We start from the raw sequence: 26,461 nt of genomic DNA on the forward strand, positions 1-26,461 counted from the left end.
TAATCATTCTTGCTGCAGTTTACATAATCAAAGATTCAAAATGTAGTCTTGCTGATAGGCTTTGCTTCACAGAGATTCCCACAGCAGAGGCCATTTAATAAGGAAGGATGGGGCAGCAGTGATTGTATCCTGAAACTTCAATGTGTTTTACTCTAACATTTATCAGTGACCTCTTCTATACTGACTTTATAAATTAAATCTTCCAATTCTTCTATCACACCATTTTCAAACATGATATCCTGATTTGAAAGCTGTAGTGAATGTATGGTTTGTGTTTTATATTGTCACAAACATTTTCACTCAAATTATTGAATGAGAAAACCTCATCTGCAAAAGTAGTTTTCCCTCAACACTTACGAAAGTCAGTTTTATAATTACCTTAATTTATGATACTGAAGAATGTACATAAAATGCATTTATGCTCAAATGTAACTGCAGTGCCCAAAATTTGAATGAATAATTTCTGGCAAGCAGTGCTAAATAAACTAGATATGGCCTGTTTCAGAAGGGCTTGTGTTATATATTGGTATCAATAGCAAATAAGTGCAGCTCTGGTGTGGAAGTTGAAGATGAGTGAATTTAGGTGCATGTATGTCAAAAAAATTGTTTAAGCATGTCCTGCTCTGTGTCTTGGTTACGTGTGCTTAATTGCAGATTTATGCGGCATTTTGTTTCCCTGAAAATTAAGTAAAATAAAAATAAATCAAGTTAAGTAAAATAAAATTAAAAGTTATGTGGTGTGCTTGTGCTTACTGCGTCACAAAAGTGCACTGTCTGTTCACTTCTGCTCTGTGAATCATTGCTATCACACTCAGAGTTTTCAAAAGATTTCACTCTCTTTTCACCCATGTCAAACATTACATGAAAGACGGTGTGTACTACTAGTAAGCGCTACTTGTGCACATGAAAGCCCTGCCAGTAACCTCTGCAACATCACTGTCACTAGAATGGTGCCACAGTGCACAGTGATTGTTTTGGCTTGCTCAGCTTTTTTTTTTTTCCCGCAATACCTTGAATACCAACTTAATGTACTGAAAAGATGAATCAGAAAAACTGAAAGTTGGGCGAGTTTATATTTATTCATATTCATACTTTGGGTTGTGCAAGAAGCACATAGGAAAGGACTAGATGACATGAGCACAAACTCTCAACTGGTATTTCTTGAAGTGCTATAACATCTGGTGGGTGAGCCTACACTCACTGGATACAATGCATACACTGACAAGCATGACACCACCAAATTACCACTAGCTGTCACCCTTGTGCCCAAACAAATCACAGTGATCGAGCACACGCTCGATTCCAGATTTTCAGATTTAAAGATTTATCCTTTCCAAAAAAAAAGAAGTAATTACATGAGAAATATACAGACGAGGGTCCCAAAGTGAAAGAACTGTAGTGGGACCCTCGGTTAATAATAACAACATTGATGGTGATATCAATAGTCAACAAATTAGCGTATTATAAACAACATCTACAGATCAAATACATCATTAGACATGTCATTTACAATAAAACACGAAAAAGCACGTTATAACAGAAAGTCAGAAAAAAGCATGGATGAAATACAACAAATGACATGTGAGATGAATGTCAGAGGTACACCACCAGATCGTAGTTAAGTTATCGCAGGAAATGATGCTTAAGGTGATTTTTAAAAATTGCAAGAGAAGTACAGGATGTTATGGTTGATGGTAATTCATTCCAAAGAGAAATTGCAGCGAAGGAAGATGTTTTTTTGCCGTAATTGGTATGAACCATGGGTAACAAGAAAGTGTTGTTAGCCGCAAATCTGGTCATATTTTTATTCTGCAAAAGGTCAGTTGCAATGAACTCAGTTGCAAGACAGCTCCCATATTCCGCATGTGCTCTTAGAAATTGTACCTAGGAATCGATATCAAACCAGCTTGTTTTTACTTAATATCTACAATGCTCCTAAATCGCGACAAGACGACTTCGGACAATTTTTTTCGCCCGCCAATAAACAAGAAAAAAAAATTGATTATTCTTGGAGATTTCAATGCGTCCCACCCAGCCTGGGGGTACCAAACAGAAACTCCGAAAGGCCGCTGTCAAGCCCACGCCATGAACCTTCATCAATTCACTCAGCTGACAGAACCTGACACACCAACCAGAATGGGCAACAGCGTAAGCAGGGATACCTGCCCTGACCTAACAATGGTCAATGGGTTGACTCAATGCTCCTGGAACAACCTAATGGAGAATCTGGGCAGTGACCACAGCATTCTAGCCACAGAAGTCCAACTGGGCGCCATACGCACCCCAGAACGTCCAATTAAAATAACGAATTGGGACGCTTTCCGGCGCAACAGAACCAAATCTCAACAACACGACGCGCCATCTCTACACAAGTGGACACAACAGCTACAAGCAGATTTTAAAGCAGCCACTAAGCAACTTACTGCAACAACGGAGACACCGAATGTGGACAGACATCTGCTCCATCTCTGGGATGCTCGAAGAGGCCTAACCAAACGATGGAAGAGGCAGCGGCACAACCGTAGGCTGAAACAAAGAATCGCCCGGATCACAGCAGAAGTTGAAGAATACACCACCAGCCTCACTAATAACAATTGGCACAACCTCTGTGACCGCCTTAATGGCACACTAAGTAGTTCCAAAACGTGGTCCCTCCTCAGAGCACTACTCAACCCAACGCACACAAAAACACACACAACCAATACCGTCCGCACTATCATCCACAAAGAACAAATGGATGATGACGCGCTCCTCCAAACACTGCAAACACTGGTTGGTGACCATTGCTACAGGTCACCAACCGGAGTACAAAGACTATCCACATGAGGAAGAAACCCAATTGGACGGCGATATTACAGAGACAGAAGTGAAGGCAGCCCTACACGGCATAAGACGTAACACGGCGCCTGGAGCAGACGGCATTCATTATGCACTGCTACGCAACCTCGACGATCAGACCATACGGCAACTCACTGCATACTACAACGACAATTGGAAAAACAGAACGCTTTCACAGGAATGGCGACATGCTGATATTACCTTAATTCCGAAACCCGGGAAACCGCTGTCCCTCCAAAATCTCAGACCCATTTCCCTGACTTCATGTATTGGCAAACTCTTCGAGCACGTAGTTCTAATGCGCCTCCAGCCTCACCTTGAAGCGAACAAATTCTTCCCCAATACCTTATTTGGCTATCGAACAGGTCTGTCTGCACAGGACATACTCCTACAACTTAAGGAAGATGTTGTGGATAGTTCAAGTAAAGCCCAAACAAGAGCCATCCTGGCGTTGGACCTCAAAGGGGCCTTCGATAACGTCTCATTCTCATAACGTCTCAATGACCTCATTCTAAACAATCTTGCATTCTCCCAATGCGGAAAACACATCTATGATTATGTCTGAGCCTTTTTATCTGACTGCACAGCCACCATCGGCCTAGGTGATGTTCGGTCGGATATCATAAAGCTTTCCGGCAGAGGGTTAGAACGACAGAAAGCTGAGCTAGTTGGTAAGGATTCATTATGCAAAAAGGCAACGTGCAGACAGGACACAAGAGAAGTGGACAACACGAATGCCGACTATCAACTGAAGGGAGCACTTCGGCGAAAAGAAGAAAGAAGACACAACTCATCTGCGCAAGCTCTGGAATGGTATCACCATGTGTCAGTCAGGTACATGTGCTGGTCTACGTGAGAGATAGCTGTTAAGGCACTTAATCTCTTCCTTATGTAAAGTAATCGAAGGCTGACTCACGCATGCACTTCCACCATTATAGATATGCCATGCCTCTACCATAAGACACATATCTTCATTCTTGTGCCAGATCAATATCTCGCATTCATCTAACTCTGGCGTGCAGTTACAATCTTGGCAATGTAGGGAAAGATTAGAAGGCGATCCACCGGTTAACGACCTTTTATGTTCCATTAGCCTCTGATTAATACACCGCCCCATTTGCCCTACGTAGAACTGGCCACAGCTAAAGGCAACTTTATAAACCACACCCATACGACAGTCAGTAAAACTGTTGTTCTTATTATGCTTCACAGGACAAATATCTGTTTGTTTTTTGCCTTTTACCTGCTCCTTTTTCCTCTGCACGGCAGCGTATATCTTACCTAGCTCATTGGGAGCAGTGAAAGCAACGTTAACCTCATATCTGCTTGCAACTTTTTAAGCCTGTGCGATACTGAATGAATGTACGGAATAGCCACTACTCTTTTTTTGCTATTACTGCTTTCTGTAATCACGTCCGTCCCCCTCGAAACTGACTTCTTCAGGCGTTCAGCCACAGTAGCCACTGCTACGCTAGGATAACCTGCTTCTAATAGGTGCCGTACCTGTGCATTAGAACTGGCGCTCATTTTGTGCATGCATGATCAGGTGAGAGAAGACTTAAGGCACGTCATGGCAATTCCGTTTTTTACTACTTTGGAATGCTTGGATTGAAAATTTAACAACGGCTTCGAAGATCTTGGGGAGTACTGCCAACAAACGTGATTTTGTTCGAAGACCAAGGAAATGTCTAGAAACTGAATTACGCGCCGCTGAGGAAATTCCTTGGTAAACTTTAATCCTCCTCCATAAAGTTTAAATTGCTCACTTACTGAGGTAGCAGCAGAATCGAATTGTTCCCTGTTGCAGAAAATCAGGTAATCATCAATGTAACGAAGTATCTTGATAACCCAATCACCTAAGGCTTTCTCTAAGCAGCTGTCAGCCTTACTCAGGTAAATATAGCTAAGAATAGGGGCAACTTTTGAGCCAATACAAATGCCTGATTTCTGCAGAAACACGGCATCTATCCACCCAATCAGCGTCGACTTTACATTGAAAGAATTTCTAGAAAAGCTTCTGTGGAAACACCACATCTGTCAATAAAAGCAGACTCTTGCACTTGTTCTTTAATGCACTCATTAATGGAATTTAGCAACTCGTCATGTGGCAAGGAGTAATATAGGTCTTCGATATCCATACTAAAAGCTGTACAATCGCCAGGATTTTCCTCTCTCAAATACTGAACTAGTGCCTAGGAATTATGCAAGCGAAAGGGGTCTGGAAAAACTAGTGAAGCTAAGCAGTTCTGTAGGTAACTAACGACACAGACCTGCCACGTCCCTTTCTCTGACACAATAGCACGAAAAGGAATTTCTTGCTTATAGGTCTTCGCCGAGAAAAAATAGTTCTAAGGTAAGGGATTTTGCTTTCTTGACATTAGAGACAACCCTATCAGGATTATGTCTTGACAGTAGGTCAACCACACATTGCTTAACTGCTGAGGGCTTAAGTTTTACTGGCTGTAAATTCTTTTCTATGGCTGAAATCGCTTTTTCTGAAAACATGTCATCTGGCATAATTATGAAATAACCTTCTTTGTCGGATATTACTGGTCTAAGTTTATGCTCCACAAGGTAATTAACTAACGGTCGGACAGGGTCAGACGTCTTAAAATGGGAATTTGATTGATTAATGCTTGCAATGCAATCTGAAATGTAGTGCGAGCATTCTTCTTTCGGGACGAACCTGGTTATGCAGCGCGGTGTGTTTAAAACATCAATGGGTTTTATGTTAGGCTTAAAACAGTGCTTGGGACCTAAAGCAAGGGTTCTCTTCTCTTGTGTCCTGTCTGCACGCCTTACCTTTTTGCATAATGATTCCAGCAGAGGGACTCCCCAGGGTTCGGTTCTCTCACTCACCCTGTTCAACATGGCGATGGCAAAGCTACCACCATTCCTCGACAAACTTCCGAACGTGCAGCATGCCCTGTACGCCGATGATGTTACAATCTGGGTGACCACAGGGTCAGACGGTGCCATTGAAGACGTGCTACAGGAAGCCGTAAATATAGTACAAGAGTACGCAACAGCTGGAGGACTCACCTGCGCAGCTGAGAAGTCGGAGCTCCTGCTTGTATTCAAAAAACGCAATAAGGCTGATATTCCACCAGCCATCACATTGCATCTCAATGGCAACGTTATTCCAAGGGTAGACAGACTATGTGTACTAGGCCTTCACATACAACATAACGGGAAGGCCACACATACCCTACACGTGCTCCGCCAACAACTTACCCAAGTAACGCACATGATAAAGTGCATTACAAACCGCAGACGAGGACTCCAAGAAAAAGACATACTCCGAATTGTGCAAGCCCTCATAATTAGCTGATTAATCAACCACCTCCCCTATCACAATCTGACTCAGACTGAGATGCACCAGATGGACACCCTCCTCAGTACAGCACTAAAGGCAGCGCTGGGACTAACCCAACATGCGTCTATGCAGCTCCTACTACGACTGGGGGTGGACAACACCATCCACAAACTAGTTGAAGGTCATCTTAACAGCCAATTGCAACGTCTGCAATGAACAGTGCAAGGGTGCCACATTCTATCCCGGCTAGGATACCAAACACCAAGAAAACCACAACAGGAAAACCGCACACTTCTTCCGCTTAGAATTCGCAACAAAATTCACGTGGCCCCAATTCCCCGGAATATGCATCCTGACCATCATAAAGGCCAAAGAAAGGCAAGAGCACAAGCCCTGGCTCGACTCTTTGGCGATGACACATCAAACACACCGGTCCTATACACCGACGTGGCCCGCTACCCACAGAAACGTGCTCTATGTCTGGTCATACTAGATAGTACAGACATTCTGAGGGCTTGAGCCATGCTCAACACTGTGGACAGTGGCAGGGTGGAAGAGGCTGCTATCGCCCTAGCCATTGTGCACGCTTCAATCATGCCGGCACCGGATAGACCCATCAGAGTGGTCACCGATTCACAGACCGCCTGCAGGACTTTGGCACAAGGGAGGGTGACACCCTACGCACACCGCATCCATACATCATTACAGCCCACAGCGTTACACCGGATGCATATCGTCTGGACACCTGGACACGCCTCTCTCCATGGTAATGAATGCGCTAATGCGGTAGCCCGAGAGCTCGCTAACCGGGCGCCATTGGAAGAGCTGTCCAACCCAGACGACGCACCGACAGAACCACTGAACTACACTGAAACTCTACAATATTACAGAGATACCAGGAGACACTTCCCTCCACCACATAATTCCCTTAATCTAGAAGATGCCATCGTGTGGCAACAGCTTCAAACTAATTCATTTCCCTGCCTCTTTTATCTTTACCTCTTCCACCCCACACAATATCCCTCATACTGTCCCTACTGTGGAGCAAAGCCCGCAGTATATCATTGCACCTGGGAGTTCCCACACCCTCCATGTTACTCCCCTATTCCTTCACCTTCACCTTCCTCCTGAGAGACTGCGCTGACCAGCTCAGACCCGCAAGAGCAGCGATGGCTGATCCAGCGGGCACGCGGAGTTGTGTGAGCCAATGGGGCCCTGAACTAAGGGCTCCACCCTGCGAGGAAGTCACCCAATCTCATGACAAATAAACGTTTTCTCTCTCACTCTCTCAACTGGTATTTTTATTGAAGGAACATTATTTATACAAAACTTACAAGTCCCACCTGGCAGTCAAACTAAAATCATGACAACAAGGTGTAGTCTAAACACTGCAAACGTGCACCGGCTGGCCTTCACTATCAGTTGATCCTGCGACATATCCTGATAGTGTTGTCCAGCTCTGTACGCATGTTTTGTGTGCAACCCAAGCTATTAATATGAAAGGTTCAAGTTAGAAGAAGTGTAAATCTACCATTACCTTAAAATGTTACTTTTAGGCACTAGAAAAGAGTGGGAACCGACATTATTGGTTGCTATTGCATCCAAAGCTAAGCTTGTTCTGGTCCATGTCACCACCATTTGAAAGGACCAAGATAACTCTTTGTCCCTCAGGAACAAGTGCTGGAACTGGGTTGTGGTCCTGGCCTGATAAGCCGACAAGTGCTACAGCCCTTGTGCGAGGCCCATTTTGCCCGCCTTCTCGCAGTTGACAGAGCTTCAGAGGCCATTCTCTATGCTCAGCAGCATTCTCACCACAGGGACATCACATACCGTCATGTTCCTGATCTCCACACCAGGTAAAAAAATTTGAAGCTTCCCTGCAGTTTTCGAAAACTTAATTAGAAGTGTGGGGTGCAGTAGCCCATCATCCAAACATAAATGTTGTCCACATGTGTCTACTTGATAATAAGAAATGTCATTGTTGTGGTTGGAGAGAGGTCAAGTTGGGACATGAATGCTGTAAAGTTCAAAAGTTATGTAGTCTAATGTCATTTTATGGTTTTAGAAAAATAAAATGGATATATTTTGGCAAGAATGAAACATGATCACTGAAGCTCACCATGACCACATGTGTTTTACATTCCTGTGTGACTGCTTTGCGACAACTAGAAATGTGCAACATGTGATGATTGCATTTTGTAGCATGACATGAACATGAACTGGTAGTCTGCATTTTGTTCCATTTTATTCCTATTTCCTTAAAGCTGCTTATGACAGCTGTTTACCTTTCACCATAGATCACCAGTGCTGCAAATAGCTTGGAAACTACTCAGCTCTTGCTCCTGCGTAACACTGACACCTTTGCTGGTTTCCTTCTATCCTTTCTTGTGCATCTGAGTGGTGCACCTACATATATGTAGCTCTGAAGGGCTACATATTTTGACCAACCGTTCCAGTGAGTCCTCCAACTACTCGCATTTGCCTTGAACAGGCCTCATAAACTTGAAAAATATGCAAGTGCAAGAAGTAAAGGAGTAGTCACTGCCCCCTAGCAGTTTGTAGTAAAACCTTTCTGTTGAAGCACTTGTTTTCACATGCCTACAATAAATCTTAGAAAGCCCAAAAAGAAAAAAAAAATAGAACACAATCTAACACAAACTTATCAGAAGTGTTTCTTATCGGAAGTATGCTTTGTGTTAAACTTCAAGTGGTCATTGAATTCATAATAGTTAATGTTGCTTCTTGATATTGATTGGCAAAAGGCATATTTGGGTGATGACACTGTAAGTGCCAAGGTCCTGACTTTGTTGCCAAATTGAAATATAACAACCTTTAAAGTTACTGTTGTAACAAATGATGAAATCATACTTACATGCTTCTCTACTGACAAACCATAGAAGATCAACTTTCGTTGGAGGGCTTTTTTATTATTGTACTCTGTTATTGCACTTTCGTGTGATGTAACACATGGATGTGCTTCCATGTAGAGGGAGTGAATTTGTCATACATCTTCATGGAGAATGTTGATACTGATGGGAAAAGCAATGAAAAAAAATTCAAACAAGGAAAGACACAGCATCTGCACTGCTGTGCCTTTCTGTGAGCCACTCCATGTCCTTTTGCACTGTTAGACCCCTTCAAAAGGAGGTATCAAACAGCCCCACATTTCACCCTTTCACAATGAAGGTAATAAGTTAAGCCTCGATATAACGAAGTCGGTAAAACCGGCAACTTGCTTTGTTATATAGAGATATCGTTTTATTGAAATTCGACCTATTATGCAAATAAGTACAGTCGCTGAGCGATGTTTCTTACACGGAACGCGGCTGCAGAATTTTCCAAATTATTGGGCAATCAAAAAAAGCAAAATTGAAAGAGAAAACAATTCATTTTGATAAATTTGGGAGCAGGCGACGAATGATATGGTTTCATGTCACGTATGTCGATGAATATATCTTCTCGGCGGTACGAATTAAGCGAAGCCAGTCACGCTTTCCCGTGCACTCCACCCCTGCGGCTGATAGCGTAGCCCGCACTGGGACGATGCTATCAGGAAAAGTGCCGGCAGTGGCGAGTGAATGCGTAGTCTGCCTCTCGTTCCATTGGGTCACGCGATTTGAGTGTTTGCAAGCAGCCACTTATAATTAGATCATTTGACCATCTGCGTCCACGGAAGTTTACATTTATTGTCTCGGCATTCCTTTGCAGCAGCAGTGAAATTTCGTTATATTGAAACCGCATACAAATACACTTTGTTATATTGAGGTTCTAAGTACATGGTGTTCTATGGACAAGAGGTTATGAAAAGGTAAGTACTTTGTTATATTGAGAATTTCGTTATATTGATCTTTGCTATATCGAGATTTAATTTCATGTTGTGGTGACTACTTTTGGGGCGCCGTGCCTAAGGATGATGTTTTCAAAGAAAAAAAATGTGCTGCTTCGGCTGCTATGCCCCACTGTGTAGCTTTCGTCTCTGTGTAGTGTGTCGGGTGACCGGTGGCAAAAATGATCCATCTTTTGCCGGCTGTAGAAGTTGGAAATAGGCTTAGGAAATCCGTTCCAACTTGGGCGAATGGCTTACCTCAACTGGATGTAAAAGACCTGCAGGCTTGCCGGAAGATGCTTTGTATCTTTGGCAGTCGGCACATGTTTGTACGTAATGTTTTACAGCAGTGGGTAGCTTTGGCCATTAGTACTTACGTTGGAGCTGGTTCTCATGTAGCCTAGATGACCTGCGGTTATTTCATTGTGGCATGCTTCTAGTATTTCTTTTTGAAGTGATACCAGTACAATGCTGCCACTGGCAGAAAAGTTCTTCTTATAGAGAACATTGTTCCTAAGACAAAACGATGGCAGTCCCCTGGCATAGAGTCGCGAATGTCTTTACTTCGGCCTTCCAAGAAATGAATGAGTGGGAGCAGCTCTCGGCCGTTGCGCTGCTCCTGTGAAATGCTGACAGCATCGACGGCACCCAAAAATGCAACGTCCACGTCCACTTCTTCGGTACCCGTGGGCTCAATGGGCGACTGCGAGAGGCAGTCGGGGTCGGTGTGCCTCTTCCCTGATGTGTAAATTATGATTGTGTCGAACTCCTGAAGCCTATGACTCCAGTGTGCCAGATGGCCAGATGGGTCTTTCAAGTTAGTTAGCCAACAAAGATAATGATGATCATTGACGACCTTGAATGAATGGCCATACAAATTTGATGGCAAAATGGCAAATTGATGATGGCAAATGATGGCAAATTTGATGGCAAAATTTGATAGCCACCTACACCACGGTGAGGCATTCCTTCTTAATAATCGAATAGTTTTCCTTCATACGCGAGAGAGTTTGGCTGGCGTAGGCAATTACTTTTCCGGAGCAGTCTTGCCACTGCACCAGTACAGAACCCAGACCAACATTGCTTGCATCAGTGTGAGACAGGGGAACTGCCTTCACTGCCGAACTCCTTGACTCGGAACTAACTTTTTTGTTTCTTTCTTTTTTTTTGCGTGTGTTACTCTGTGCCATTGTACACCACCATCATATGCTGAAATTACACATCAGGACGATGCTCCCTTCGGAGGGAGGCAAGTTCCGCGCCTGTACTGAAATGAAGAAGAGGACAATGCTAGTATGCAGTAGCGTTTTTATCAAGGTGAAGTGAAGTAAAAGAAGTCTAGGTTTCGCTCAGTATTAAAAAGACAACCTGCTGCTTTGCCTCCTGAATAGTGCTCTACAACCCCTGTTTTTTATGTTGTGACAATATGATTACAAGCAATGGTAAAAGTGCAGGGAACAACAGGAAAGTTGCAAAACATGGTGAAGTCAACTGCATAGCCAGAATTTATGCTTAAAGCAGAGATTACATTATCATCCGTGGTATAATGTGTGTACCTGGTTTTCACTTTTCACACGTTGAACCACATAACAGCCCATTGGAGGTTTGCTCTAGAATAAAGTCATTCTCTCATTACATGGAGTATCCTTGGGGCTGTGCTAGCTGTGAAAAAAAACTAATGGTGCATTAAATATGGCACTTGTGGAGTTCATTCAGTCGTACAAAGTAATGCATTTTTCTGTGCATATCGAAATAAACTTATACTTTGATGTCAGAAAAGGCAGCAAGCAAAACCATCTGTGATATGCCCAAACTCTTTTTGAACCTTTTATATATGACAGTAATGTTTTGTGACATATAGTGGTAATAAGCTTTACATGTGTTTTATGTATGAGTAATGCTTTTAATGTTAATTCTGTGCATGCAGGACCGCAAGAAGTTTGGTGAATGATAACTGAGGATATGGTCAAGTAGGTAAACAAGACATGCTGTGATGACAGTAAATGTTGTAGGGATCAATGAATGATTTTCATTATTCAGTCCATGTAAAACTTAATGAATATTTGTCATACACAAAGGTGTGACATGTATGAAATTGGTAATAAATATTACTGTCTGTAAACTGGTAGTGGTTTTTGTAAAAGTTAAAGTAATACTCTGCAAAATATAGAACATAAGGAGAAATAGTGGTCATAAAGTCTTCCCTCATTTATTCATTGTAGTTGTGCTGATTTATTGATAGCTGCAGCCCTACGATGTCTTCTCTTGATATGCAGTGTGCCAGTAGAGCTGCAAGGGGCATTCAGCAAGCTCTTCCACTATGGTGGAGCTTTGCCATGCAGTGAAGTCAATGGACTACGCCAAGCATCATTACTGCTGGACATTCAAGGCTGCTGTGTTTTGCTCCTACCCGTGCGTTGTTGTCTCTTTGACGTGCTCGAGCAGCTTTCGAGCAGTCCACGCTGGAAGGCCTACATGCGAGTATGTCTGGTTAAAATTAAGCTTGCGCTCACACATTGCATTATACGAGCATTGTACTTCCTTTATTTGACTTCTGTAGCGATACTGGCAAGAATTCAGAAAGCACCAGTCCAAATGCATGAACACTTATATTGCAAACAAGTGTGTTTACATGCGCAACTTTCGACATATCCAATCACAATTGTTTTCATTTATAGGCAAGTTTAAAGTTAGCCAGCAGCATTGACTCTGTTCTGCCCACATATCTGCAAGTTAGCAGTGTGTTCAATGGGGCTGGTTGGTCCATCTTTAGAATAAAAACGGGAACAGCGCAACACAGGACGAGCGAGTAAACAGGACAGAGCGCTGACTAGCAACCAAATGCTTTATTTGCAAATAAAGCATTTGGTTGCTAGTCAGTGTTCTGTCCTGTTTACTCGCTCATCCTGTGTTGCGCTGTTCCTGTTTTTATTCTAAAAATATCTGGAAGTTTCCATTATGCATGAAGTGAAGTGTCTCATAATGGAGACATGATCACATTGCAGTAGATTCCATGTTACTGAAGACTAGCTGGCAGTGAAGTCAATGTACAAAAAAAAAAAAAAGAACTGGCACACATCTGTGGTATCTCCATAGAAATCATGTTTTCACGAGTTGATATTAGCCACCCTTCTTTCATGTTCTGTCAGGACAGCCATGGAGGGACATTGGGCTGATCCCAATTATTGGTTAAACTGTCTGCACAGACTAAATTCAGGTTTAAGGTTCCAGCTCCCCTTTGAATCTGACAAAGCCAGGAAACATTGCTACATTGACTGAGGCTTGATGTTACAGTACCCACATGGCAATACCTAAACAAAATTGTACATGGGCATAGTCCCGATTGTTGCATGTGCTTTACTTCTGAGACCATATTACCTCTGTGTGTGCCCTCAGTGTGCAACTGAGCAGGGTGCTCTCCAAACAACTGATCTATATATATATATATATATATATATATATATATATATATATATATATATATATATATATATATATATATATATATATATCTCCTGCCCCTATTTCGAGGAAATACTTTGAGATGCCTGGAAAGATGCCGGATATGGCTTGCACACAGTGAAAGCTGTAGGAGTGTGTGAATATTTGAGACTTTCAAATAACAAATAGAACAGTGTGCTATTTGATTTGGTCATCAAATCGAATAGTCACTATTCAAAAATGCGAACATTTTTGAATACTTTCCGAATATTTCAAAACGTGAACTGCGCCCAATTAAACATAAAAATTGGAGCAGAAGTAACGGTAAATTTTTACCCTCGTGGGCCTAGCATAGACATAAAACATGAGAACTTGCATAGTTGAACAGTCTACATTGTTTAGGTAACCATACTTTACAGGCTATACAGCGATCGTTTGCACTCTACGAAGAGTCCCTGTGCATGCAAAGAAACTGCTTGTTTTCTCCTACTGCTCCATTTATGCTTTTAATAAACAACGCCTCATAATGTACTGTGTAATGACAGAAACTTGTTAACTTTATGAATAATAGGATGTGAACATCATTTTATATTAACTGTGATAATGGCTGTTTTTTATTTGAAAACTATTCAAAAACTATTCAATATTAAGTTCACAATGTTCAACTCGCTTCTGGCACTATTCAATTCATATTCGATTCAGTCTCAAAAACCACTATTTGGTCACCCCTAGGAACCTATTTTAAATTGTTTACGTGAAGCTGGTCTGTATTCATGGATGTGGTGCATTATGATTTAGGCATTTCCATTTTATTTGTATAGTTTTCTACAACTACACACTGTTTATAATATGTGCACAGTAGTTGCATGCGCACGTTTTATACAAGTGAACTCCAGACTGTCTTCATAAAAGGGTGGATAGGTGGGCTATTTAGTAATCCATTATTAGAAAAACTTAAGAGTGCTATAAACACACAGGACGTACAAAAGGAACACACACTATAGCGTGTGTGGTGTGTGTTCCTTTTCTACGTCCTGTGTTTTTATAGCACTCTAAGTTTTTCTAATATCTTGGTAAATTCTGGGCATGGCCTAAACAGAGTGGAAGCTGCTTTTACTGGTAGTGCACTTGTATGGTTTATGTATAGTTTGCATATATACACACTTTTATATAGTGTGTCCCAGATAACGCACACCAAGTTTTTTTGTTTACTCTTTAATTGTTTAATCTCTTAATGTCCAAATTCGCAGCCAATATGTCAATGCAAGATTTTTAGAGCACATTGAAAAAACATAAGTTTCAGTTTTGTGGCATGCTATATTTTGTGTACCTTTTTTTTTTTTCCGTCACAGAGCATGCTTGATACTCAAGTGTATAGTAACTGACGGTACTATTCCCAAACAAAATGTTAAAAAAAAATCGATAAAGAATATTTAATCAAAACTTCTGTAGAAAAAAATAAAACATTGTATAAAAACGTCATTGTTGCTTCGCACAGAAATTTCCTTTAAAAAATTCAGGGTACATATTTTCAGTGCAAAGGACCTGTAAAGTATTCCAGAAAATATCATCTTTCTATGTAAAAGTTTCTTGAGATATGAAAGAAAATGTTAACACTAGTGACTAACCTAGTGGGATACCACTGTAGACTTCCGGGCATGTTTTCTCGTGAAACTCGACTCGTTGCGCGGCCGCTGGCAAATGATCCCGACCAAAAGTTGTTAACACCCTGCAGGTAAAAACACGCAGAATATCTTTATATCGACTCACGCCAGCTCTGACGCCATTCGGCAGGAAAGCAAAACTTCATTCGGAAATTTGACAAACCAAACTTGTCTTTCGCGGCAGTGCTGCTTTCAAAGTCCTAAAACTCGCACGCAGATGCATTATAATTGGTAGGAATGCGATGTTTCCATGCATCCGTGCATGAGCGGCACGTGATGCTGACACCAGCTTGGAAACTACGAGTGCTCTTCCACGTCCCTTCTCCAACCCACCGTGGTTGCTCAGTGGCTATGGTGTTGGGCTGCTGAGCACGAAGTCGCGGGATCGAATCCCGGCCGCGGCGGCCGCATTTCGATGGGGGCGAAATGCGAAAACACCTGTGTACTTAGATTTAGGTGCATGTAGTCCTCCACTGCGGCGTGCCTCATAATCAGATAGTGGTTTTGGCACGTTAAACCCCATAATTTAATTTAGGTCCCTTCTCCAGAGGTGCTTTAAAAATCCATGCGTGGCGGAAAAAGAAAACCGAAACTGACTAAATATTTCCTAAATAACCAAATAAATAGCTCTAGCTGTCCGAGAGAACTTAAAAGTTGGGAGAGATACTAACACAAAACGTGAACTAATAGCATCAGAATTTCTAAAAATGAGTGAAAACCAAATAACAGAGATTGCAAAAAACATAGAGAAGAAAATGGAGGCGCTTCCTACGAACATCTGGAAATATAAGGAACTGGTAGACATACAGCAAGAGATAAGACAGACACAGCAAAAAAATTTGGGGATTAGAAAGAGGAAACCACATACTGTATATGCACGATTCTACCGCGGCCCCAATTGTAACGTGCAGTTATATTACCACCTAAATATAAAAAAAGTCACTTGGTGCCGGTTCTACCGCGTACATCAAGTAATGAAACTTGAGTCGATGCGTAACATGGTGAAACAACTTTATGGACTTGCACACAGCTGAATCTTAGCGTCTAGTCACTATCGGAGTCTAACGACACCTCCTTCTCACTGTCTACCAACCGTGGATGTCATCTTCAATTCCATCTAATGCATTAGAAATGCCACATGTACAACAACCTAGAAAATGGCGATCCCAAACCAAGGCATAAAAAACAACATCCGTTCTATGGCACTGAGGCTAGCTAACTTGCATTGAGCTTTCTATTTTAATAAGAGTCTTTGTCATTTTTTATTTTGACTAGAATTAGTTATGATTGTAATGCAGATGCAGATTTGAACATACTATTTATTTAAAAAAGGTGCACTTTAGAATCATGCAAATACCGTAAGTGGTGGAATAAATAAATAAAACAAGCTATGGAAGAGCATAAGCAGGCATCTAGGGATCATCGAAAAGCCAAAAGTTTGGGATTACATGAAGAAGAGGTGCTCCTTAGATGGAAAAAATACCCAGAAAAGAAAAGGGTGGCGAGTGAGCTCATGCAAGGGAAAATTAAATGCACCATTGAATGTTGGGTGCATAACATTTGCAAAAGAGACAAAGGTTCACCAAAAAGACTCTGGAACTGTGTAAGAGCACTTGGAGCTCCTACTAAAAATTTGCAAACGGTCATTAGGGATGAAGACAGTAACATCGTCGAAGGAGATGATGTGCTGTGGTGCATCACAGACGTTATTAGAGATAACTTCGGCACTAAAGAAAGCATAGTTCAGACTCGAACAGGTTCAGCAACAACAGAGAAGCCTGAGAAATCAAAATTTAGCATAGAAAGCTTTTACTGGAAAAAGGCATAAGAAAATGTCGAAAATGTCCCTAATAACATGTTCACAGGACCCGATGAAATCCCAATACACGTAATCAAAAACCTCAGTACAAAGAGCAAGGCACTGCTGATTAATGCCATTGAGCAAGTGCTTAAAATGAAGAAAATTCTGGTTGGATGGCGTGAAAGCAAGATGAACCTCATCTACCAAATCAAAGGTGATAATGATAGGATGAGCTCATACAGGCATTGGTGATATATAGAATGGCAATGCAAGCCATAAAATTAGAACTGTCGAAGCGGGTAGAGAAAAATGATATTGGGGGAACTACAAAATGGGTTCAGACGAGGCAGACGCTTAGAGGATAATATATGTTTGTATAGCTCAGTGCATAGAGATTTCAGTAGCTCAGAAGAAACCTTTATTTATAGCATTTTTAGATATCAAGGGAGCCTACGACAATGTAGGCAGGGAATTGTTATGGGATATTCTCGAGCATGAAAGCATAGATGACGATTTCGTGGAGCTGCTTAGGGAAATACCGTATAAACGCGTGTAAGGGCCGCACTTTTTTTTACAAATTCGAGGGCCTATTTTCGGGGTGCGGCCCATACACGCGACATACGAAAAAAAAATTTTTTTTTTCAAGTAAAAACAGACCAATAAGTGAATGCGCGTTTATTTACAATAATCCTCATCAATCATCACTATTTACAATCAGTCATCATCACTCGCGGAGTCCTCAGACTCCGAGCTGGTGCTGCATTCTTCTGGCTCATCACCCCACAAGTCGTCGTCTTCAGTTCCGTCCAAATCGTTGGAAATCCCGGTCACTTTGAAGCTGCGGGATACAATGTCCGTAGACACCGAATTCCACGCGGTCAAAATCCAGCCCAGCACAGTCGCGAGCGGTGCCCTCTTGAGCCGCCCGGTCGGAGTCTCATCGTGATCGCCGTTTGCAATCCATTCCGAGTATTGCCTCCGGAACTCAACCTTAAAAGGCCGGTTAATGCTCACGTCCAGTGGTTGCAGCACGCCGGTGAGGCCGCCCGGAATAACGGCCATGTCTGTGCGGATACTGCCCAGTTGTTTTTTGACTCTATCCGTCAAATGACCGCGGAAGCTATCCAAGACGAGCAGCGATCGTTTGGCCAACATCGCGCCTGGGCGATTCTGCCAAACGCTCTTGATCCAATCGAGGACGAGCTCATCATCCATCCAGCCCTTTTCTTGGGCTCGAACTACAATTCCCTTGGGGAAAGCCTCATTCGGAATCCTCTTCCTTTTCAAAATCACATACGGGGGCAGCTTCCGCCCGTCTGCAGTGACGCACAGCATAACTGTGCACCGTTGGCGCTCCGCGCCAGTTGTCCGCACAGAAACGCTCTTCTTTCCTTTAAGCTCAACTGTGCAGTTCTCAGGACAGTCGAACCACACGGGGGTCTGGTCGGCGTTTGCTATTTCCGACAACATGTAGTTGTGCTCATGGCGCATCCCGATCACGTACCTTTGAAAGTTCAGCACCTTGTCGGTGTAGTCGGGGGGCAGCCTCTGGCACAGCGTGGTCCTTCGCCGAAAGGATAGGCCCTTCCTCTTTAAAAATCTCCGCAACCAGCCGACGCTACCTTTGAACTCCTCGCGGGGTATGCTTCTCGCACGCGCCAAAGCTTGCGTCTTCACGCGCAGCATGTCCGTCGTCAGCGCATATCCATTGTTCCGCACTTCCATTGCGTAGCGGAACAGCTCTTCTTCGAGCTCAGGATATTTGCATGGCTTGCCTCGAAAAGCACGCCTTTTGGAGCTGGTGGTCTTCAACGCATCCTTCTGGTTGCACCACCTTCGGACGCACTTCTCGTGCACGTTAAATTTTCTACCCGCCGCACGCTTGCCATGGTCGAGGGCAAACTCCACTACCTTCAATTTAAAGCCTGCCGTGTAGCTATTGATATGTTTGCCCATCGTGCTAGAATGGCAACGCTCGATGGCAATTCGTGAAAAATAAAGCAGAGCACACACGAGAGCCGCAACAACAGCGTGCGCCCACGCCAACAACGCTGCTACAACTCGCGTGCCTTCGACAGGGCTTCTTCGATTTTCCACTTCTGGCTACCCGCGGGCTGCCAGAGCCAGCCAGAGCGTCTTCGTTTTTCTCGGCTTGCTCCGCCCACCGCGCTACGCACTTCCGCCGGGCGTTCGTTTTGCTCGCGCTGGACGGTTCTGGCTACCCGCGGGCTGCCAGAACCTGCCAGGACGATTTTGGTCTGGCTGCTCTCTGGAAGTTCTCTGGCTAGCAGACGACTAAAAGAGGCGATGGGCGCTCGCCGCCATCTTTACGGGGACTTCACGGATTGCAACGCGGGTGCTTGAGGACTTAAATTTGCCTCGCTCAGCCAACTGTCTACGGTCATCTTCGGATTTCCTTACTTCTAGCGTTATCTTTTTAGGTGCTAACGCACCGTTCCGCATCGCGAAGCGGTGTGATACGAGCCGTGGTGAACCGTTTGAAGCTTTTGTGTGCGTGTCCCCAGCTGATTGCTTCTTCACGGCGTGCATGTTATCTGCATCGTGTTCCACGCAAGTTGTAGACGCTCATTCACACATTGCGGTACATTTTGGGTTTGTCTTTCTCTGGTGGCGTTCCTTTTCACATATCTCGCGTATGTATACTCCTTTCTCTGCAGTTAGCGAAGGCTTTGCAGCTAGCCCGTGTTCGCTCCGTCTCTCCGTCGTATGCTGTGGCAGCTCGAAACCGATATGTGTTCGAACTGCAGGCCGTTGATCTAAGAATACACTCATTGCACTCGGTACATTTAGACACACGTGCATTGGCTTATTGCTCTCATGATTGCGACCAATGTTGTTTTTCGTGTGAAATGTTTCGCTCGTCACAGGCGACGTGCATTTTCATGCGCCAGCCGCGTCCCCAGCTCCTTAAATGAGAAGCACCATCAGCCACAACAAACTTCATGAAATCGAAGCCCAAGCAGGTCGGCGCGAAATTTTATGCGTATGAGCTAGACGTACCCGATAACCTGCTTTTTTCATGTCTTGTGATGACACAACGCCAACTCATCAATGTCGCCGGTGGTCGACGTGATCGCTGCGAGCAGGGATCCTCCAGCTATCGCTTTCGAGTATGCAATCACGATTTCGCGCCTTGTCATCCGCCGCGTCGGAGGCCATATGTTGCGCTGCGCAAGCGATGTTGGCCGAGTACGCGTCCTGCGCCGAGTCGCGCGAAATCGCGCGAAAGTGATCGTATCTCTGAATGCAACAATATATTTTCAAGCTGGCAACGCATAAATGGGCCGACTACGCCGAGCGCGCGCCGGCCTCGACGGGCGCTGCCATGCTGCTAGCATGTTTACATTTGGCCAGCTGTACCGGCGTTCGATTTTGCAAACTTCGGGCAGGTTCGGGTTGTCCTGGGATCCCAGCCCATGTGACTTCCTGTCAGAACCGGAACTAGCTGGCTGCCATCTGGCTGCCAGCGGGCTGCCAGAACTCCGAAAATCGAAGAGGCCCAGTCGCAAAACAAAGCCGGGTGGCCAGCATGGTGGCCAGGGCTGATGATACCGATGACGATATGGATTGCGGAAGCTCGCGGCAGAAAGAAAATATGATGATGATGATGACCCGCGACATCGGCGCCATCCGTGGGCGGCATCTGGAAGCTTCCGTGCGCGCGCATTTTGAAGGCTAATCACACGTGGGTCGTGGAAAGTTCGGGGTGCGGCCCTTACACGGATATTTTTTTTTTAAATATTTGCTTCGGGAAGTTGGGGGTGCGGCCCATACACGGGTGCGGCCCTTACACGCGTTCATACGGTATATAGAGACAACCCAGTACAAATTGTATGGGAAGGCCAAAAATGTAATGAAGTGGCGGAAATTCACCAAGAACTGAAGCAAGGATTTCCTCTGTCTCCACTGTTGTTCACACTTTATTTTAAGGACTTAGAAAGACAACTGGAAAACAGTGAATTAGGGTTTGATTTGTCATACATGCGTAATGGACAAATGGTGCAACAGAATGTCCCTGGAGTGTTGTAGGCGGATGATGGATTGGTACTAGAGGACAGTGCAAGAGATTTACAGACACTTGCAAATATGCCTGGCAATGTAGCAACAAGTCTAGGCCTTATGTTTAGCACAGAGGAATCGGGGAAATATGATTTTTAATGAACAGATGAGTAATTATGTGCTGTCAATTCAACAGCAAGTCATACCCATAGTCAAGCAATATAAATACCTCGGCTTATACATAAATGAAGGAAAAACTTACTCAAGCACTGACCAAAATAACCTGAAAATAAAAGGGAAGCCGGATGCAGCAATAATGAAACATAGAGCATTTTGGGGCCACAATAAATGTGAGGTGGTGCATGGAATGGAAAGGAGTAATGGTGGCAGCACTAACATTCGTACAAGGTAGCTAGAGAAGTTTTCAGGAAGAGAAATAAGATTAAAGAGATGTCTACAAAAATACTAGAATGAAAAACATGTATAGCATACCTGAGTAACACAAGCAGGCTAGGTGACTATTTGTCACTGCCCCGTTTCTAAGGGGATGCTGATAGATCATCATCATCACTCGGAAAGTGGCAAAATACGAATTTGCAACCATCGATAGCGAGCTATCGATGGAAAGTGTCTAAAAGACAGCCCATGTTATTAAAAAAAAAGAACAAAAAGAAAACGGCCTCCCATTTGCGTGTCACAGCATTAGTGCTTTCAAACACTATCTCTTTATTTTAGGCACGGGTGTACAGGGTCATCCAATCAGAAGAAGAACACTTCATCAGTATTCAAGTGCTCAAAGAAGCTTTAAAGTTGGAATTGAGACCTGCAGGTTACTTCCTTACAAAGTAGAAGAGAGGCTGAAGCTGTGCCAGCTTGAATACTACTTGAGTGTTTCCCCTTAAATGAACAACGCTGTACCTGGACGATTGCTGCCGGTCTAGCACAAGCAAGTGTCAAGTGCAGTGTCTTCCACATGCAATGTAATGAGGTGAATGCTGCTATAGAAACACATTCAAAAGAAAGCTTTCACCTGGGTCTTTCATAGTCATGCACATGTAAAACAAAGAAATACTCTCATTTTGCAACGGCCAAATCGATTCAAATGAAGTTCATTGAATTTGAAAGGAAAAATCCCATTATATTGGCTTCTAGAAGCAGACTTTTTTATTCTGGCTCACAACAATTTTTTTTTCCAAAGGTTGCCAAAACTCACCCAAATAAGATAAAGCATGAGCTCTACAAGTCTGTGACACCTTAATAAAAACAGATTTCACCATTCTGTAAGCTGAATGTACAGGGCTTCTGAAGCAGACAAAATTTGTCATTATACATTGCTGTGAAATATACCATTAATTCATGAGTAGGAGTTTTGTAAAACTCTAACAAATCCACGATTCTGCATAAAATTTAAATTGATACATTATATTTGCCTACTTCAGATGATGTTATAGCTAAAGTTTACGATTGCAATATCTATGCAGAATTACAGAATTGTAAACATAATGCTTAAAGTTTTCTGTCTTTTTTTTCTCTTTCATTGTCAGCAATATTACATTTACATTTGCTTGTAAATGCAACAAACTTTAATCAAACTGGATTGGTGGCTGCCTAATTACATCATTTTTTTCATATCACACGTAACATTTGTGTGCAGAAATTTGAGTTCATCCCAAGCTAAAGCTCCTGTTTAAAATTGTTTCCTGTAGATCATTAAGATTTTGAGCAGTTTATCAGTAACATGAGGAAAGTGTCCTGCTTTGTAATAAAATAGTGTCTGCCTCAGAAACTAAATAAACAATAACTAAATTTCTGACGTTTCTATAGGTCTTGTGAGAGATTTATGGATATTTTGTCTCGCTGAAAACTTAATGATTTTTTTTTTTCAGATTCTTCCTTAGCTATGGTTCTTTCACTCTTTTTTACTAAATTCCTGTTTTCTCTCACAAAACCTGGTATTTTGGGCAGTTCTGTTGAGTTTAATGTCTGTTGAACTGAACAAATTTTCAGTCTTCTCATATCTAAGGGAGTCTGCCGTGTATGACAAACTTGAATATGGGTGGGTGCGAGGCAGAGGTATCAATTTATATTCTCTCTTAGTGACTGACAAGAGTGCTTTAAAAAGCACCACAGTTTTTGATGTTTAGGGCAGAGAATTACTTAATATATTAATGTGGGTGGCTAGTCAAGTATACTTAAAGGGACTCTAAAGTGAAAAATGATTTCTTCTGCATCAGTAAATTGCCATTCTATAACACCAAAAACACCACTCTTACAATGATAAGATGTTTGGTAAGCCAGAAAAAGCGCAAGAACGAAATATGGGTGGCGACGCTTACTTAAGTTCCCGCACCTGGGGGCTGTGACGTCTTGGATTTTGATGGCAGCTTCTAGGGCCTAAAAATTATATATAGCGGTACAGATTGACTACATTGTGTTCTAAAGGAACCAAATATTAAACATGGCAAGTTTCGGGAACCTTTATTCAGCCAACGCAGCCCAAATGCGAAAACATAGTTTGGAATCCCTGACTTCACGCTGACGTACCGGTGCTGGGGTTTCGGCACGAAATTCATATACTGACACTTGGACCTTCATTTTCTCATCTAATAATCAAGCTATTTTTTTTAAATGACTGCCAGCAGGGTTCTCAAACAATGCTTCGTTAGTCTAAACTGATTTATTGTTTCGCTTTAGTGTCCCTTTAACTACAAAGCTGGGCCATATGAGAGTGGAGGACGATTCATTTGATACAAGAATTTTACATAACTGGGTCTTGCTAAAATGAGGTTCAATTTACCACATTTAATTTCCTTTTGTTTGACACTACAAATTAAAAATAGTAGTAGTTTGGGAGAGTTGGGAATTTTTGCCACAACAGATATTCAGTAGGTACCTATAATCAGTACACAGATGACAAGTTGTATTTAAGACAAGGTGTAGGTGAATCCGTGTGACAGATATTTTCCTGCTTTTTTTAATATTGCATGTTCTTCTGATTGCTTGAAATTTTGGTTTCATCTGTTCTCATATACTAAGTGTTACATTTGCCAGCAAAGTAAAACCGCACTGTGTTTTAGGTCATTAGTGTGCCAAGTACTATATACTATGCTACAGATGGGCATTACAGATGTTTTTAAACAAATATGTTTTCTTGTCTATTTTTCATGACAGTGTAGTTTCTGTTTAAAGAGTAAATAAACTGGCAAGTGTCTAACTTGGTGCTTATTGTGCCACTAAAGTCTTCTCAGTAGGATATGTATATTACAAACTTGGTAAAAAAAGGTTCAGCTGCCATCAGCTTTTTCTCCTCATTTCACTAGGATGCAATGCATCTGGTACCACCTCAGAGCCACTGGCAGGAACCTGTGGAGACATTTAGAAAAGAAGCAGAGCAAGCTGGCATGGAAGTGAGAAATGTTAAGCTTGACACCACAAAGGTTACCTTTAACAGCAGCAGCCAATTTCAAGGTAAGTTTATTTATGCAAGACCATACAAGCTTTCTTTAAGTAGCCTAGTGCAGAGCTCTGATTTATACGGATTGTGTTACGTACACATTTTGTGAGTAAGTGGGAGATTATTGCATTCTGCAATTTAATTCTAAGAACTTTAAAAGAAGATCTAGCACTTACTGCTGCTTTATTGGTGTGAATTATTTATATAACACACATCATCAATGTTTGCTTGGTTTGTCTTAGAGTTGTCGGCAATGGTAGTACTAATCCATGCCTCACAATGGCTTGCTTCCCCAATGGTGAGGTCCACATACGACAGTGCCTTTCTATTTTTTCTGGCCAAAGTAGGCAAAGACATTGAGTGTTTTTTTTAACTATGCAGACCAAAAAAATTTCATTCTGCTGTGAAATTTGGGCAAACATGAAGCACTGGTATGCACAGAACCTTCTTTTAAAGTTAATAAGGTAAATGTGACGGTAACTGTACAAGCATACAAAATAAAGGAGGCTTCAATATTGCCTACTGTTGACATGCAGGCATTAGTATTGGCCCCCATGCTTTGTTGAGGGCAGTGTGGCTGAGGAGAGGTGCCATTCCTGCAGGAGACGTTGGCACATACAGTAATAGCATAAGGATGGAACAGCACCTTTACAAAAAGGTTTTAAATTACTTTAACTGTATGCATCTTTTTCAAAATGTGAAATATTTCTATTTTATGCAAAGAAGGGGAAGCTTATGGAACATACAATCCATGCAAGAACCGAATTTTCTCTTCCTAAGCATGCTGCTTGCCATTCCGTGTGCCTATCTCACATACACACATGCAGTGTCTGCCCTAAATTCCTGCCTTAAGCTACCAGGAAGTTCAGTGTTTCTATTACTTTTAATTTTTTAGGCTCTAATGCTATAGAAGCTTTTGTGAGTAGTTGTATAGCTAGCTTAAGCACATTGTGTGGTCATTATGGTCATGCTTATTATGCTTATTGTAAATCTTATAATGAACTTGCAACCAAAAATAAAATTTGTCTAAAACATGATGTGTCTTACTTCATTAAGACGAAGCTACTAGATGTAGAAGCATTTCTGGCTTTGTGAAGAGGATCAGAATGTTTGAGATGAATTTTTAGCAACCGAAATAAACTGCAAAGATGAGGGTATAAATGTAGAAATCAAGGTGAGAAACTTAATAGTGTGTGATGCAATTTTTAGTTTTGTTCAATTCATTGTCTCCAACTAAAGCATGCTTAACATTAGAGGAGCACAATAGTCGAGACTGAACGTGGCTCATTCAATTCAATGTTGTTTGTGTTATGAGGGTACTTTATCCATTTGTTGACTCATGGTACCTTGATGGCAGTAATGCTCAATAGTTTATTCTTGAAGAATAAACTGGGGGGGGGGGGCGATTACTATGATTGCATAATGGCATCCTATGGATACAAATAATGTGATTGTTTCCTGCTGTCTGCTGCTCAGCACACCCAGAAATGAGTCCCCCATCATTCCCTCTTCACGTGCTTCATTTTCTTCTGATTTCATTCCTCTGTAATAAATGCCACTAATTAACTGGGAGCTATACTATTCCAACACATAATCATAGAGTACATACAGCTAACATATCCTACCCAACACCAGACTGCGCATGTCACATTCATTTGAAACTGCTAACACAATCATCTTTTGAATGTTTTCTAAATAGGACTACATGCCACATTTAGAAAGTGAAAGTCACTTTCTGAAATGAAACATTGTAATACTGTTGCAACCCCACTGCAAGAATTACCTAGCAATAACTTGTGTTAGGATAGGATAGGATAGGGATAACTTTAATAAAGTGCCGGCAAACGACGGTTTAACGCGTCGTTACGCTGGCCAAGCATCGACCTGGGGTTATATTCTACTCTGCACTACCCCAGTTGGGCCCGTTTGTAGTGGGTCATGAGGCTTGTGCTTGTGTTAAAGGGACACTAAAGCAAAACACTAAATCAGCTTATACTAATCAAGTATTGTTTGATAACTCTTTTGTAATTATATTGTGATAATAGGTTGATTATCAGAAAAGGAAATGAAGGCCAAATTTAATTCTTTGCATTTTGCGCCA

At 42.3% G+C, this 26,461-nt stretch overlaps 1 protein-coding gene across 3 annotated transcripts in view; it reads left to right on the plus strand.

Moving 5' to 3' along the window:
- LOC142590240 (juvenile hormone acid O-methyltransferase-like) overlaps positions 1 to 26,461 on the plus strand; it is a 45,860-nt gene that overhangs the window by 12,053 nt on the left and 7,346 nt on the right. For all 3 annotated transcript variants that reach the window (XM_075702180.1, XM_075702189.1, XM_075702171.1), the window contains exons 3-5: positions 7,826 to 8,010; positions 12,257 to 12,461; positions 24,227 to 24,374. In XM_075702180.1, coding sequence (XP_075558295.1) covers positions 7,826 to 8,010; positions 12,257 to 12,461; positions 24,227 to 24,374 — 538 coding nt within the window. The remainder of the gene's footprint in view (positions 1 to 7,825; positions 8,011 to 12,256; positions 12,462 to 24,226; positions 24,375 to 26,461) is intronic.

This window comes from Dermacentor variabilis, chromosome 1 (genome assembly GCF_050947875.1).
Source record: "Dermacentor variabilis isolate Ectoservices chromosome 1, ASM5094787v1, whole genome shotgun sequence".
Lineage (NCBI taxonomy): Eukaryota > Metazoa > Arthropoda > Arachnida > Ixodida > Ixodidae > Dermacentor > Dermacentor variabilis.